The sequence below is a fragment of the Sprattus sprattus genome, assembly GCF_963457725.1.
Source record: "Sprattus sprattus genome assembly, chromosome: 3".
Taxonomy (NCBI): domain Eukaryota; kingdom Metazoa; phylum Chordata; class Actinopteri; order Clupeiformes; family Clupeidae; genus Sprattus; species Sprattus sprattus.
The window spans coordinates 11,387,374-11,405,047 of NC_137922.1; the positions used below are offsets into that span (position 1 = coordinate 11,387,374).

General features: G+C 40.1%; 1 protein-coding gene across 1 annotated transcript; it reads left to right on the forward strand.

The window, feature by feature from the left end:
* Nucleotides 1-1,874: 1,874 nt before the first annotated feature.
* On the forward strand, nt 1,875-17,467 carry ankrd10a (ankyrin repeat domain 10a; the record flags this gene model as incomplete). Its single annotated transcript, XM_080835283.1, has 6 exons — nt 1,875-2,072; nt 3,893-4,045; nt 5,802-5,893; nt 12,624-12,859; nt 13,204-13,302; nt 17,046-17,467. The coding sequence occupies 6 exons, from the start codon at nt 1,875-1,877 to the stop codon at nt 17,465-17,467; spliced, it is 1,200 nt and encodes a 399-aa protein (XP_080691409.1).
* Between the last annotated feature and the right edge of the window lie 207 nt (nt 17,468-17,674).

The window sequence follows — 17,674 nt, forward strand, 5'->3', positions numbered from 1 at the left end:
CTATTTCGTTAGAGATGCGCTCTTTGAGTTAGCAAGGAACTGTTTTCAGACCTGAGGGCTCATTGAGTTAGCAAGGAACTGTTTTAAGACCTCTAGGCTCAGTGCGCCCTCTAGTGGACCAAATCATCTACATTCTTATATTACATCAATTAGCAAATAGTTTCTACAAATTCTAGCCTGCACTAATTTCAACAAATTATTTCCCTTAACAGAGAAACCTGAACATTCCAGGGGAGTGGAAATAGATTCCCTAAATTAAGACATATATAAAGGGTTAGATGCCTCCAATTTAAGGCTGATGTTAAGGCTGGGTTGCACCAACATGGATTAAATTAATCCTGGTTTAGAGTTAATCTAGGTTTAGTAAATCTAGGTTTAAACTGGTTTATAATTAATCAGGAATGTGTTGCACATGTTAATTTTTACCATGGATTAGTTAAACTAGTTTAAACAAGGGTTAAAACAGGATTATTTTTATGTCCAATGTCCGCCATGATGGATTCCGACGAAATGAAACAAATTGACAAACCTGGTTTAGACCTAGTTTAAAGGCACCCAGTGCAACTTTCGAGGCTTAAAAATAAACATTCAATTTCTAGTCTTTTTTACACGTAGTAAGTTTCAATAACTCCATCTCATTACATACCGACATTCAAGCAGCAAAGATGAGACGTCGTTGTGTGGTGAGAACTGATAGAAATAACATACAACAATCCACAAATAACAACAACAATCGCCGCCATTTTCTTTATTTTTTGTAACCTACAATAAATAAAGCAGGCTTCCAGTCAATGGAAAACTGGCTTCTCCCCACCGGCGATTGTTGTTGTTTACGATTTTCTATGAGTTCTCACCACACAACGACGTCTCATCTTTGCTCCTTGAATGTCGATATGTAATGGTATGGAGTTATTGAAACTTACTACGTGTAAAAAAGACTAGAAATTGAATGTTTATTTTTCATTGAATGTTTACATAAAGTTGCACTGGGTGCCTTTAAGAGTTAATGCTTGTGGGTGCAACCCAGCCGTAAACTCAAAGATGGACCGGCCACCTTATCGTATTGCCTTAGCATTAGACTTTTGTTCCATTGATAGTATGATATTTTTTCCCCTTCTATGAAAGCAGTAGCAAGGAGTTGTGGTCTAAAACTAGTGAGCTCACTTCTTAAAATACTTTTATAAATTCTTAAAAGGCTTATAAAAGACAACCAACACCACAACTGGCATTTCTACAAGCTTGCAAAGACAGATGCTAACACATCTCTTTTTCTGAAAAATGCCTAGCACTGTGAAAGTTTTTCTTTCTTTCTTTTTGCTACTTTGCAGCCTGGATGGCTTGTGAGAACTATGTGTTTATCCATCTCATTGAAGATGATACCAAAACTAGTTTGGTATGGAAACATACCTCAAAAGTGGTATGTTTCCTGAAATTGAAATTATCTGTAATCTGTAATATATTGTAATTATCGTTTAAGTAATAATTACTATTTATGTAGAATATGTAAGTCTACCAATGTAACAACGTTTGAACAAGCATAAACAATATTTTAATCAGCATCTACTTTTTTTTTTAAGTAGCCGCCTACTCGATTAGAGATCCTTGTTTCAAAAGGGCCATCACGGATTTTACATGTTCCCAACCCGTAGCACAAAAGCCATATTTTCAGATACTCCTGTTCGGGTCTTGTCTGTTGCCACTGAAGTTACACTTTGAGGGTGTGCGACCGGTGTGTCTTTGTATGTGTCCATTCTTGTCAAACGGCGGCTGCACATTCGGATTGCTTTCAGGAAAAAGCTCAACGGGGTGTGCTGCCTACAGTTTAGGCACTCTTTATTATTTTCACCCCCCAGAAAAGTTGAGGCAATAAAATAATGTCGGTGGGCATCGAAGCTGGATTTTCAAACGATGAGGTTCTCAACAATCGTTTTCCTCTCCACCGCGCTTGCAGGGATGGGGACGTCGGTGCCTTGTGTTCGCTGCTACAGTGCGCCACAAACCAGGCGGACTTGGTCGCCGAAGACTCTTTTTACGGTTGGACACCCATTCATTGGGCAGCACATTTCGGAAAGGTAAGAAGTCTTTGTTCAAATACCACGCTGATTTACTGCGGACTGATGCCTGAATGGACAAACTGTACCGTTAGCCAAGTTTCAGATAACATTAACTGACATTGCTAACTTGGCTAACGTTTGCTAGCAAGGTATCATGATCGTTTTAAACAACAAAAGAAAGGGCTATGACTTAAGATATGGATACGCAGCGGGTGTTTATTCATGGGAAAGGCGATGCTTGCCAGCAAGCTAAGGCTTTGTACGCCATGATTTGCATAGTCAGCGGAAGATTAGCTTTTAAAACAAGGTAAACATAGTGCCTACGACTTGATGCGGGAAAAATTGTATCTTTCTTTGCTCCATAGTGAATATTTAATCATAAGTTCCATGTGCATGAAAAGGGGACCCTACGAATCCTTGGAATACAATCAGTGCATAATAGTTTATGTCGAAGTCCACGTCTCGGACAGAAAGAGCGATATTGTGGTTGCTGGTTATTATGTGCATTAATTAAGTGTTAATGTAATGTTATATAAAATGGACCAGGTATGGGAGGGTTTGAGTTCATGAATAATTTTGGAAAGTACCCGGCCGTCTGACTCCACCGTGCTGTGCGCAGGCGATACTGGCTCCACGCTCATCACGGCGCTCGCGGTACGCAATTATTTTATTGGCCAAAGGAGAGCCAATGGCATACAACGCGCCAAAGTCGTATTTTAAAAGACAATACAATAAAGTGTACTTTAACCTGTACTGGTCTTCACATTCCCGCTCCATTGAAAAGCCAGGTGAATGTAATACCAGCGTTCAAGGGCACCTCCTGCCGATCCAGATGAAAACAAACCAACTTCTAAAAAACTTCAGGGAATGACTGAAGAAAAATACAACATACTATTTGGCGGAGGGACTACAGCTTACCTTACATTTCGGATTTCTTATCGAAAATCATGTTTTTTTTTTTTTTTAATCTTATGTTACTTATGTTGTCTGTGAACAGTTAAGTATGCTTAATGTGGTAGCTAAAATAACTTAAAAAGAAGTGCAATTTTTCACAGGCTAGTTGGCTGTGTGTTCGTGAAAGGCAATCTGGGTAATTGCTTAAGCTGGTCCCCCATGTTAGTGAGTGGCTGACAAGAACTATTGACCAGAGCCTCTGTGAATTGTAATGCTAACTGACCAACTGAAGTGGATTAATGTCGGTCTTACTTGTCATCTATGAAATAAGTCTTTTTCTTAAATCCTATCCGTTCATCCTTAACACTCAGAATGAGGAAACAAAAAGCCCATAAATGTCTGCCCCTCCTGAATGTGTGACCATCCTCAACAGACTGTACAGAATGTAGCAGAGCGTCAGTGGTTTGGAGAGTAGGAGGGAGTTGGCAGTTGTACTTGCCTTGGTGGTTTATGTCAGAGGAAAGTGTGAGCAAAATCAGGCAGGCAGAGCCTGTTGGGTGGGTATGATTATTTGACCATGCCCATTCATATTCCGATACACATTGGGGAAAGTAGCATCTTGCTGTTTAATGTTAGTGAAGGAAATTCGTTTCTGAGTTTAGAATTTCTGTTGTTGGTATATTGACCATTTAAGTGTAATGGTAGCTGTATGAAAGCAAGGGGGTTGTAATTGGATACTGTACCTTTCAAAATAGGCTATATTTACAAAATGACTTTGGAGACATTTTATGAAGCAGCAAACTATTTCAAAATCTTCGGTAAACATGACCGGTCTGTATGCATGTTAAATATTTATCTAAACAATTGTTGGTTCATGTTAGCCAACCGATTGGTTATTCCGTTTTTTTCATTACTACCTTCCTCTGGCTCTTTCCAATGCACAGCTGGAGTGTGTGTTGCGTCTGGTGCAGGTCGGGTGTGAGGTAAACGCAGTGACGACGCGCTTTGCCCAGACACCCGCGCACATTGCTGCTTTCGGGGGCCACCCTCAGTGCCTGCTGTGGCTCCTGCAGGCTGGAGCTGACATCAACCGACAGGTGACTGGCCTCTTCTGTTTTAAAAAATTATGTGTAGGATAACAAAGTTTACTTCTCGATATCAGAGTAGAGATAGATTTTTTTTTTAACACAGACACATTCTAGACACATGCACACTTGCCTGCAGAAACTTAACAGAAGAGAACAACACCTAACATGCTGATATATAAAATGTTACACCAGTAGTCTAGTGTCAATTTTGTCCCTCATTGTAACAGGATGCTGGTTATTACACTGTGGAACACCTCTTCCGTCAGTATCTGTGTGTGACACTGATTATTGGCGTGACATGTAAGGTCTCTTCTGCTTCCTATGTGTCATGCTATGGATTAGTGACATGCAAAGCAATCTGAACATAGCGACCCTAAGCCCACTCCTCTTAAAATGTAGGTCACCAGGATAAGAGGAAAGGCAGCGCTCACTGGTGGATTTGCATTTGTAACCCGGTCTCTTCAGTGGCCAAGCTCCTAGCTCTCTGTGGACCATGGCTAGGCTAAGCCATGTCTTTACCAGTTCAGTTTTTATATTACAGGCAGGAGCTTGTTCTCTTTTTACTGAAGCATTCTGGATGGTGTCTTCATTTCTGCATATATCAGATATTATTATTGAAACTGAAACGGCTCAAGTTGAAGCAAATTCATTAGTATATATTCATACCTCATTTGACAACAGTGTTTTAAGCTAACCGCCCTTCTGACCTCCCATAATTCATCTAGAGACAGTGGGCAAATACTGAAAGCACTAAAAATCAGATTTTGTAGTCAAAGTGACCTTAATCTTAGGTTCCAAAATTCCAGTGCCACTGCGTTTTGGTCATGCTCAATGCACTGTAATCATAATTCCATAATTGTCTTAAAAGATCCTTCTATAGCAGCAAATCAGCATCACAAAGGTTGCCATTAATTGGAGTGTGCTGATGTCGTTTTAGAAGATGCGGATGGATTACTGAAAAGCAGTTGGAGGGAGGCTGGGAGAGGGGAGACTGCAAGTCAGTCGGCGAGCCAGTATAGGTCAGAGTTTGCTCCACTCAGCTGTGACCCCAGGGCAAATTAAGCGTGGGTAGCTCTGTGACGCAACTCTGTGACTGAGAGCATGGCTGTTGTCTGTGCTCACAAACACACACACACACACACACATAGTGGTACACACACGTCACATCGTGTCTACTGCCTCGCTGATTATGCCTGGACTGTGTTCTTTGACCTACATTCCTGCAGAATGCGCTAGATTTTGGCACAGACAAAGATTTCCTCCTGAATGCTCCATATTGGAACCTTCTCCAGACATCCAGAGAGAGCTGTTGGGTCTTCATGTTTTCTTTTTGGGTGTGTGTGTGTGTAGTGTTTTTCTGCGAGGCAAAGCTAGAAGACGGCGTGAACACAAAGCTCCAAAACAACTAAACATGTCTTTGTTTTCTTGCCTCTCCTCCATCAAGGTATTTGCTATCAAGACCTTCAGTTCGGCGAAACTAGAAAGCCTCCTTTTCCCCCTCAGTCACTAAATCAATCAAATTTAAAAATGATGAATGTGGCACACTACAGAAAGGTCAAAGTCTCAGCACTGGCAGCAATCTTGGCAAGGCCTCCGGGTAGCTATTTCGGGCAAACAAGATCTGGCCCCAGTCTAAATGAATGGGGATGGATCCTAAAACGCCACATAGGATGGTCAAACTGACATTTAAAGTACGTTGTGTGAATTAAATAATGACATAAAACATTTTTTTCACACATTAATCCCACTAAGTGTCTGTTTGCAGGATTACGTGGGTGAGACCCCCATCCATAAGGCAGCTCGGGCAGGTAGTGTGGAGTGCATCACTGCCCTGCTGCTGCAGGGGATCAAGCCAGAGTAAGTACCCACACAGTACATGCTCTCTTACAGCCACTGCTTTGAGTCACACGGTGCTCAGTGGGCGAAGGAACCCCTTTAATGACCCAGGTCATCCCCTAGAGTGGTATACAGGCCATTATATATATCAAATAAATGAGTGAGACGGTTATGTGTCATTAAATGCATTCAACCTACGAGCATTAGGAGGTTGCTTTCAACCTTCTCGTGGTGGATTTTGTTTGTTGTTTTCCACAAACTTGATTACTAAGGTTTCCCCAGCCAGTTTAAATGTAGCCTGACAACGGGGCGATGTAGTGTTGATGTTTAGCAGGTGTATTTGGCTCTTGTCAACCATCCAATGACCTCAGGTGCAACAGTTAAAATTCTGGACATTTTAGGGTTTGGTTAAAGGGGTTCCTTCCTCTACTTTAAGTGATATAATTGTCAGCTTTTATTTTGTGAGCTCTTGTTTTTTTTGTTAATACTTTCTAAATGTCTGTTATTGATATTCCTGTTTTTCTTGTTTGATGTTATTTTACCTGTGTTGAGATGAACCTCTTGTAAGAGTCCAAAAAAAGATTCAAATCGAAAGAAAAGACACATGCACATTTCATCATTGTTTGCCTTGTCAGTCAAACTCTTTGTGCCACAGGCACAATTTAGAGTGACACGGTTGTTTCTTTGTACGTTAGGGAACTTGGATGGATGTTACTTGTTTAATTATAGTCCTTTAATCTCACTTAAGTAGTAACTGGCTAGACATGTTTTTTTCAGGTTTCATTTAAGACAGTGGAGCAGACGCACAAATCCAAATAGCTTTTACCTAAGGGTTGTCCCTTGAAAAGTGAAAAGTAGTCTATGAAAATAGGGATGCAGTTTATTAAAGCGGTCTTAATGAAATCCTTGATTGAGTTTTGTCATCTACAAAAACTATATGTTGCCTGAAAAGGTGCTGCTCGGATGAGACATAGAAAGTAATAGGAAGAGTAGGGTTCAAAAGTGAAAACAAGACTTTGTAAGAATTCCTGTGATAACAATGGCACAATAATTCTGGCAAACCTATCTGATCCTAGAACTGTTTTGACGTTTGGAGGCCTGGAATACATCTGGCTCGTATGCAGTGACATAATTAGATTGTGACATGAAACAAGCCAATCACAATTAGATTCAAATGTATTAAATTAAAACAAATGTGGATGTAGTTGTTTTAATATAAAGGCTTGGGTTGAATTGTAAAAATTCTCTCGCGATTTTAAAAGACGGTAGATTGAGGGCTGTGTCGGGCACAGCATGCCCTGTCAGTAAGAGTCAGGCCCCAGGTGTTAGATTTGGCCTCCATGTTTTATGGCTGTTTAGTTGTCACTCTGCCCTGGCAACAGCAGACGCCATTTACTGTTGGAAATGTAACAGCTTGGTCTGATGAGCCTTGGCTTTTATACATGTTAGATCCTCTAACAGCTGGGTCCGACCAACTGTCAAAGGAGGGCTAGTGGATATAACTGAGCAGTGTTTTGACAGAGTAGTTTATTTAGTACTGGCTAGTTGTATACGCGTTTGAGTCTTATCACATAGTTACTGCTGAATATTCCCCTGAAAAAATATTCTTAGCATTTTTGCTTTAGTGTTTAGTAATACGGTGACGTTAAGTAGGTGTCTTGTAATAGGAGCCGATGCCACAGGCATTACACACGATTGTGTAATTCTTATTACCTTCAAATATCAATGATGAAATGTGCATTTGTCTTAACGCCTTGATGTTGAAATTCCTTATTGCAATAGAAGTAAATGCAAGTATAATCAAATCATGCAAAAAGCTTTCAAAAAAGTGACTGGTTACAACATGACACACTTTTAGGGAGAATCTAGCTAAGACAGCAGAAGCTTACATACTGAGACTAAAGACTTTAAAAGTACTGATTGAGTGAGGGGTGCCAAGCTTTATTTCTCCATGGCCACAGTTAAGTCTCTATAGATACGTGGCATGTTTTGATGGGGACACACAAGTCTCCCATCATTAGACTGAGTTTTGGATAATGAATGTTGATTCAGACTGTGATATTAAAGGAGGGTAGTTTGGCAAAAAAAATAGCAATAGTAGAACTGCAGCTGGAGGAATTTTGAAAGTACAGCTCACGTTTATTGTTTTAGGGGAGGGGGTGGGGTGAGAAGGGGAAAATCACCTCCAACTCTTGTCGAAAAGATAAATCGTCACACTTGCTTTAACAGTGCAACACCTTCAGATGATATTTGGCAGTTATCATTAATAAAATATTAATAATTATGATTATGAAGCACACCAAAGACTTTGGGTGTGATAAGTAAGGGTTAATGGCCACCAAGGTATTCTGAAATATGAAAGTTGGAGGCTTAAACCTTTGACTGAATGTGCTTTGCGGAGTTAAATACAGAGTGCTGTTGTAGTGGAAATGGCAGCAATACTGACCCAAAAATCGCAATATGTGAACTAAAGAAGTAGAGCCTTCTTTGAATTCTGTATCCAGGAAGATCCATCATTAAATCAGTCATGAAATGCTGTTTAAACAGTGGTGTTGACATTGTACAGAATTACAATCCATTAGAACATTTTGATGTGACCATTACATTAAATAACCTGTTGAGGAGCACATTAGATGTGTCAAGGACAACATTTCCATAGGAGTTATACATTTAGATAAATTAGGCCTCTTTAGCTGTATACACACACACACACACACACACACACACACACACACACACACACACACACACACACACACACACACACACTTCATCACTGAATTAAAGATTTAAAAAAAATGCTGTGATCTTCAGCCCCCTCAAATGAAAATCACTCGGTGCAAAACAAGAGTTGGGGGTGTTCCTGAGACTTTTATAAAAATGAGGATTGGATGAAATAGCAAAAATATAATTTCATACAACTGATTGATTCAGGAAGTGTACATTTTCGGCCAAATTGTTGTATCCTCCGCAGTAATGCAGATGCTTAACATTTGTGTGTTTGTGTGTGTCAATTCAATGTTATGTCAAAATCCTGCATCCACTCCTTTACGTGATACAGGATTGTATTGTTTGGTCAGTTCAATTTAGCAAAAGGAAAGCTACATGGTGAGGGTGAAGTGAGGCTCATTATTTGCCTAGTTAGCATTGCCAGCAATCAATAATGCAAAATTAATAGTGTAAAGTTCATTTAAGGACAAATTAAAAACTGAGGATTAGGAATAGGACCAGGTTCCTTGAGAGTAGGGTCTCTGGAACTCTAAATGCTCATACTAACAAATTAGTAATGAAAGTGTCTTGATGTCTTTAGGATCTTTTGTTACATTCTTTTGTTACATTGTTGCCCTAATTGTTTGAAAATGTTTTTTTTCCTGTACCTGAATGTCCAAATATTGAGTTTTGATCTCCCTGCTTTTGAAGTGACCCTTTTTCATGAAAAGCAGCATCTGAAAAGGTCTCACTGAAGATGACCGTTTTGAGTATTTATTGATGAGCATTAACTGCCATGAACCACAAATACCCCTACACATCTTAATGTTTTGCAGCTATTGAATTTGAACATGGCTTGATTTTCTCAAGTAGTCCCAGAAAGGGTGGAGCAATCCAAAAACAACTGAACAATCTGCAGCACGTGCTTCAGCCAGTGCTACTGTTCTGGCTATAGGAGAGTTCTCACTATCGCTACCTTCCCTATCTACACACGGGCAAACAGTGGAGGTATTTTCTTGCGGTGATTGGTTTAAAATTTTAGGAGCTCAGTCATTCATGATGATATATTTTTAGTTGTTTTTAGACCTGCATGCTTTGCTTAAAGCACTTGTAAATCATTGTCTTGAGATTTTTTTGTGTAGTTTAACGTGTTGTTATGTAGGGGATTTTTTTTGTTTTGTTTCTCAACTAACCATTGAATAAACTGAGGCCCAGCACTAATCTTTGCTAGGTTGATGGATTAGAGTTGGCAGATCATGAGGAATGAGACAGGGACCTAGACAGAATGAGGGTAAATTGCAAAGCAAAGCAAAGCATTCCAGGATTTGGGTTAAAAAAATTAAATGCTTCCTCTCTGAACAAAATGGCGATTCTCATTTATATGGACACATAATAAAATGAAATGGAGGAACCTCCTGTGCCTTAATTTCAGTGCCAGATAATAATACTTTTTTGTTTGGTTAGTATTTAGCACTTTATAATCTATATTATAATTTTTCACCTTGCAATATCATTATGAATCAGATGTAGTACTATGCCATTAATATTTGACTCGTATATATTGTAATGAATTTGAACTAGTGAATTAATTCTCAAGTTCCTCCTTCAGTTGAGATTAGTAGATCTCAACAATAAGGTTTGTTTTGCAAGCTTGGGTGACTTAATTATTTAGAAGCTGTTATATATGACACTTATGTAGTTATAACAGCTTTGGATAAAATGTCTGGCTTAAGTAACGTCCCTTAAGACCAAAAAAGAGAGATGTGTTTGGCTTAGTGTCACCAACCAGCAGCATGCAGAATATGGTAGTGCAATTAATTTATTGCATCTTTTGGTTCATTTTAAAAGTAATATTGAAGACCCAAATGTTGATGTCCACTCAAGACTAAATTGTGAAGTCTTCTTCCATGTTATTTGAGCGCTGACAATTTGGATGTGAAAGGGCTCCCACAGATTGTCTGGCATTTAAAGTGGGCATCATTATCCAAATTTGCTAGGACAGAAGTTTTTTTCAGTCATATCTGAATGCAAAATATCCTTTTGTCCTTTTGTAAATCAACTGGAAGCATTTAATTTTTTTTTAAGAAAACTAATGGGTATACAAGCCTGTAATGTCATTTCCTTTGTGTCTGTCTAAAGGGTGCACTGTGTTCGCCAGCTTAGCATCGGATTTTATGTTGTCACTTTGTCCTGTGTAGAATGATTAATTCAGTGCGATGGAGATAAATGCAAGAGGAAAGGGGAAGGAGTGACATTTACTAGGCAGGATGTTGAATTCATGAATGACCAAATCCAACATGGTTTTCAGCAAACCATCTCCAAGACCTTTTTTTTGTTTTTTTTTAATTATAGTTGGGATGGATAAGAGTTGGGAGTGGGCGTTTGGAGTGACTAGGTAACATGGAGGAAGCCTTAAATGGTGTAGGTCCACATGAAGCTCTGTGAATTGGAGCACATTTCCCATCAGTGCTCTCTATGGAAGGATATTTCTCTCCTCATGTGGAAAGAATATTGGGTCTCGGTGCATAATTTTAAATATAATGAATATGCCAGCCATGCTTCTGGTGGGGTTTGGCATTTGGCACGCAGAGAAGGAAATCCTTTGCTATGTGCTTTCCTGCAGAGCAAGTTAGATGTTTGTTGCCATAGAAGGAATTCTTCAGTGGAACACTCAGTGTAGGCAAGGAGGAGGAAGGCAAGAGGGAATTTGCAGTAAATAACAACAGGTTTCATATATGAGGGGGTTTATTTGATCTGGCCTAGTAAATAAAATAAAAAGGGGTTTATACTTAAGTTTTAGGGTGGTATTGCTGAATCCCATGTGTGGTTTCCCATTCATGAATTCCTAGTAGACTGGAGATACTGCAGTGGAAGGTGATGACATCTGGGGAATTTAAAATCCTGAGTGGTCGGTTGGTTTACCTGTGCCACATTAATGTGGCTTTTTAAGATCATGAAAGCACAAAATCTACCTGAAGGGCAACTGACATGGGAAGCAACCAGAATACTATTTCTCTTGAACAAAAGAGACTTCCCTTGTAGTCCATACCTGAGCAGGAAAACGGTTTCATTTGCCTTGCATTGTTGCACCTACTAGAGGTTAAACACTGGTACTGCATTTGTGCAATACTTTCACATCATAATTTGATTTGAAGATTTAATCTCAAATTTAATCATCAAAACTCACCGCAATAACCTGCTTACAAATGTCAGTTTTGCCCAGACTCACTGGCAAGACGGCGAATTTTTTTTAATTACTGTGAATAATCAGAAATCAGTTATTCTGGCACCAAATGTGTGTGGAAGGAGTTTAAAGCCTGACCTGGTTACATTTTAGATTTAGTATAAAATGTATTTTTATATACACACACAAATACACACACATGCACACGTACACGTGTACACACACACACACACACACACACACACACACACACACACACCGTCATTTGAAGAGCTTAGGTGCTTTCTAGTGGTGAAAGCTGTTTCAGTATTCCAAACAGCATAGCCTTGCTGATAGTCCCTTAAGTCTGTGAAATTAAGAACCTACCCACAAACCTGCTCCTAGATAGGCACAAGCTTTTTTAAAGTTAGAAAAAGGTTGGGAAGCATCTCATGTCAGTTGTACTTAACGAATCAAATTGGAGCTTAAATGTGTAAATGTTTAAATGTGTGCAATTTCTTAAAAATGAATGTCATGTTTTATCAGGCATTAAACTTTTAAGATCAAACAGGTACAATCTGGTCCTGCAGTGGTCACCCCCTTCTACTGCAGTAAACATGTACCCAAATTGTGTGTAGCCTTTACTCACGGGACATCTTTGACACTAAATAAAGGGTTATGCTTCAGTTTCAGATCTGAGCACAAGGGTACCAGTGAACTCGACACCTTGTCAGTCACAGTTGATTGATTTTTTGTCTTGTCAGTCACAGTTTTTGGTTGATTCTTGTCTTGTCTTTTTTTTCTCTCTCTCTCTCTGTGTTGCTTGTGCCCAAGCAGCACTGCCTTTGTCGCTAACTGGCTGCTCTCTCCATTTGGCAGTTTAAGGAATGCCAACGGGCAGACGGCAGCGGACCTGGCCCACGCGCAGGGCTTCCAGGAATGCGCCCATCTCCTCTCCAACACCCAAAACCAGCTCAATCAGCTCAACGGCCTCCACACCAATGGCTTGCTGAACGGTGGCCACCACCACCACCAAGGGCTCAATGGCGTAGCCAATAGAAAGAGATTGCTTGACTGCTCTGAGAATAATCACTTCAAGAAGGCAAGGACAGGAGGTGAGGTTCATTCTGAATTCTGTGAGTGATGCACTTCAATTTGAAATTACACCGGTTTGGTTTTTCTTGTGAAAATGATCTATTTAAAACCTTTTAATTAGTCTTATTCCAAAACGTCAATGAACTTTTGCTCCTATCTAATGCATTGAAATAACATTTTTAGCTAATAACTATAAAACCATTGAAAGTGAGGAAGTGGTGGTTTGCACTAAAACTTTAGTGTCTGATAGTATTTTTGATAATTTTTTATTATTAACTTCCTTTTGTTTTACAATCTCACTTTACACAGTGACATTGTGCTGATAACCCATGTTTGCATTCAGACTGCCTCTCTTGTCCCACAGATATGGACCTTCCCCTGAAGATGCCCAATGGTGTGGGAGAGGAGATGGAGAGCATGCACGTGATGCACGTGGAGGAGCCATTGCCACCATCTTGTTCAGGTGGGACTGGGCCCGTAACGGTTACGCTGAGTGGTGATGAGAGCCAGATGGACCAGGTAGCCACAGAGAGCCCCTCTCCGGAGATCAAAAAGCCAGAGCCCAAAACTGAGCCCGCTCGCTGGCCGTGCACGCTCTCGTATGCCTACATGTAACGACCTTTGCCCCCTCCCAGTCCCAGTCTATCAGGCCTTGGTGACTTTACACATGCATAGGAACATTTGTATTTTATATAAGTAGACTAGTATATGGTATAACCACCTTGAACTGTTAGATATTCTGAAGCCTTTTACTGATCAGATCAGATATTGTGGGCTCTGAGTCTGAGGCTAAAACAAATATATTTTGTTCATTCCTATTCAGATTTCCTCTGTTTTTACCCCCTTTGGCTCAAACTTTCTGTTGCAGTTGTTATATTGTACTCTTGCATGACATTCAAATGCGTGTATACCATTATGGATTTTTTTTTAGGTCTATAGTACTTTATACATGATGTGTTTTGCTTGTGAGATATTTTCTCAAAGGCATTTCTTAAGTCAAAATATCTAGTGCTAAGGAATGCCATTGGCCTTCACAAAGACTCTAAAAAAAACGTGAATTTTGTTTTGCACAGTCAAGTTTGTCATTCTATTATGTCAGCCTTCCCAAGAGCGCTTGAGTGATAGTCACGGCATGAAGAGTGCAATTTACAGTTTGATTAAGTCAAGGATGAACCCTATAGAACATAGAGTAGGAAGTTGGAGCTAGTGGAGCTTGAATACCTGTTCTACTCGCAGTTTAGTTTCCTTTGAAGTTAAGTTTTCATTTAAATTCCCAACATCCCCCCCACACAAAGAAAACCACATATAAACACTTTTTTATTTTTGTAGTGTACACCATGTCTATGGTGTTCAACCGTTGGTGGATCCAACTTCGGAAATTTAGATGTTCTTTGTGAAGATGAAAATATTGTATAAATGGCCAGCTTTGAGTATGGATACACCTTTTACTGTTGTAAAAACAGCATTAGACATGATTTGTACTGTATTCCTTAAGGGAGTGTTATTTTGGTGGTTGTCTTTAAGAAATACATTTGTAAACGTTTTTTTAATTTTTAAGAAGTTGTGCCAGGGATGTGTCCCAGGCCATTGTAATCATATATATTTGTCAATATCTTTGGTGATGGGTTGTCAAATGCATTACACCTTTTGTGTAATACTTTGTCGTCAGTCCAATTAAACAACCTGTCATTTGAATCAATAACGACTCTGGTCTTGAGTGTGTAACAGCATTGTCTCAGTTTGGTTTATATGTTGTCGAGGTTACTGGGAAGTTGTCAGAGGCTAGTTAGAGATAGTGTATTGCTGTAATTGCTTGTTTTTCTATATATATATATACAGCCGCGGAAAAAATTAAGAGACCACTTCAAAATTATCAGTTTCTCTGGTTTTACTATGTATTGGTATGTGTTAAAGTAAAATGTACATTTTAGTTGTATTCTATAACCTACTGGCAACATTCCTACCAAATTTCAAATAAAAATATTGTCATTTAGATCATTTATTTGCAGAAAAATGACAATTGGTCAAAATAGCAAAAATGATGCAGTGTCTTCAGATCTCGAATAATGCAAAGAAAACAAGCTCATATTCATTTTTAAACTACACAATACTAATGCTTACACTTAGGAAGAGTTCAGAAATCAATATTTGGTGGAATAACCTTGATTTTTAAATCACAACTTTCATGTGTCTTGGCATGCTCTCCACCAGTCTTTCACATTGCCGTTGGGTGACTTTATGCTACTCCTGGCGCAAGAATTCAAGCAGCTCGGCTTCTTTTCATGGCTTTTGACCATCCATCTTCCTCTTGATCACATTTCAGAGTTTTTTTTATGGAATTCAGGTCTCGAAATTGGGCTGGCCATGACAGGGTCCTGATCTGGTGGTACTCCATCCACACCTTTACTGGCCTGGCTGTGTGGCATGGAGCATTGCCCTGCTGGAAAAAACACTTCTCAGAGTTGGGGAACATTGTCAGAGCAAAAGGAAGCAAGTTTTTCTTCCGGGACAACGTTGTACTTTGCCTGGCTGAGGTTTGTAAAAGACCATAAGGGTTGAAAAAGCGGACTGGAGGTTCTTCTAAGTTCGTCTTCTCTGATGAGTCCGATTTCACAGTAGGTGCAAGACTCTCTGGCTTGTAGGCCTCTCCAGGTCTCCGTCTAACCATCAGACGACCATGTGTTGGGCAAAGCTGAAAATTGGACTCATCAGAGAAGACGAACTAGAAGACCCTCCAGTCCGCTTTTTTCAATCCTTATGGTCTTTTACAAACCTCTGCCAGGCAAAGTACAACGTTGTCCCGGAAGAAAAACTTGCTTCCTTTAGCTCTGACAATGTTCCCCAACTCTGAGAAATGTTTTTTCCAGCAGGGCAATGCTCCATGCCACACAGCCAGGCCAGTAAAGGTGTGGATGGAGTACCACCAGATCAGGACCCTGTCATGGCCAGCCCAATTTCGAGACCTGAATCCCATAAAAAAACCTCTGAAATGTGATCAAGAGGAAGATGGATGGTCACAAGCCATGAAAAGAAGCCGAGCTGCTTGAATTCTTGCGCCAGGAGTAGCATAAAGTCACCCAACGGCAATGTGAAAGACTGGTGGAGAGCATGCCAAGACACATGAACGTTGTGATTTTAAATCAAGGTTATTCCACCAAATATTGATTTCTGAACTCTTCCTAAGTGTAAGCATTAGTATTGTGTAGTTTAAAAATGAATATGAGCTTGTTTTCTTTGCATTATTCGAGATCTGAAGACACTGCATCTTTTTTGCTATTTTGACCAATTGTCATTTTTCTGCAAATAAATGATCTAAATGACAATATTTTTATTTGAAATTTGGTAGGAATGTTGCCAGTAGGTTATAGAATAAAACAAAAATGTACATTTTACTTTAACACATACCAATAAATAGTAAAACCAGAGAAACTGATAATTTTGAAGTGGTCTCTTAATTTTTTCCGCGGCTGTATATACAATTCCATGGATATATGTAAACGGTCTGAGAGAAATCCCCACTTGCATATGTCATGTGAGTATTTCTTGAGTGTTTTTACCTCTTTAGATGTAGGCATTTAGTGAAAATATATCCTTGATGGTATTTTGACTGATTAGCTGTGTGTAGTGGGAGTATTTTCTTAAACTGGTTAAATTGCTACATTAGTAGTGTTGTACTCCCAGATGCTGAGTGAACAACTTTATCTGGTCCTACTTCCCTTGCAGCTATGTTTAGCCTTTCCTTCCTGCAAGATCACCATTTCTGGAACAAACTACATCTTGGAACTGGTATCCATTTTGGGACTGCTGAAAACTAGCAGATGACTCGCAATAATGAGGTTCAACATTTTAAATGAGAGTTGAAGAGATGGTGCCAGATGTTGTTGTGATCTTTGAACCTTCCATGAGATTGAAGTGGTGATGCAAAATTTGAAGCTGTACCTTTTATTGCAGACACAGAAATGCCTTTATTTATCCCTCAGGTTTGCTAAAGGAGACTGCTTAATTATCAGCAATGATAGTAGTAATGACATGATGTGCAAAACAAAACTCAAACAGAATAAGACATGGGTGGTTCACATATGCCTCAGGCTGACATGTTTTTTGACTAATTTATCCTTAGAGTTGCAAAAGTTGACGAGCTGTATTTGTTCATAGTATTGTGTGATGGTGACATTCCACATCATATTCCACTCTCGTTTTGGACAGCAGGTGGCGCCACCATCACTCCGTCCTTGATGAACAGTAACACACAACCCATCCAAAATTCTACCTCCAATGGGGTCCTTGAGAAAAACCTGCCACCCCAGAACGGACACCTGGCTTCGTCCGAGAGCAGCGGCACAACACCACCCCGCCACCCCAACTCGGCAGACATGTGCGGCTCCTTGCACCTCGCTGGCAGCCCAAGCAGCTGTGTCAGCCACCGTCCGTCCTGGGGGAGCCTTAACGGCACCTTCGCCAGCGATTTTGGGGACCACCTGCATTACGGCCACTACCACGGTTTCGGGGACACGGCGGAGGACCTCGAAGACGCCAGCAGCCGCTTAGAACACTCCAGCACCATGAGGGTGGAGCAGAAGTACAACCAAGCGCTCCTGAACACCATGCAGCTCTACCATGGATCGTAGAGGAGGATTAAGAAGAGAGGGCATAGCAGCAGACCATCCATATGTATATATGTATGTATGTGGTGTGGTGTGAGTGTGTGTGTTTCATGTCACAGTAGTGGCCCATCACCATCAGCCTTAATTGCTTTGAATGGTTATGGTCATTATGGTTGGAGTACCTTCCCTGTTCCCCAGCCACACTAAAGCAATTTAAGGGGAAAGTGGTAC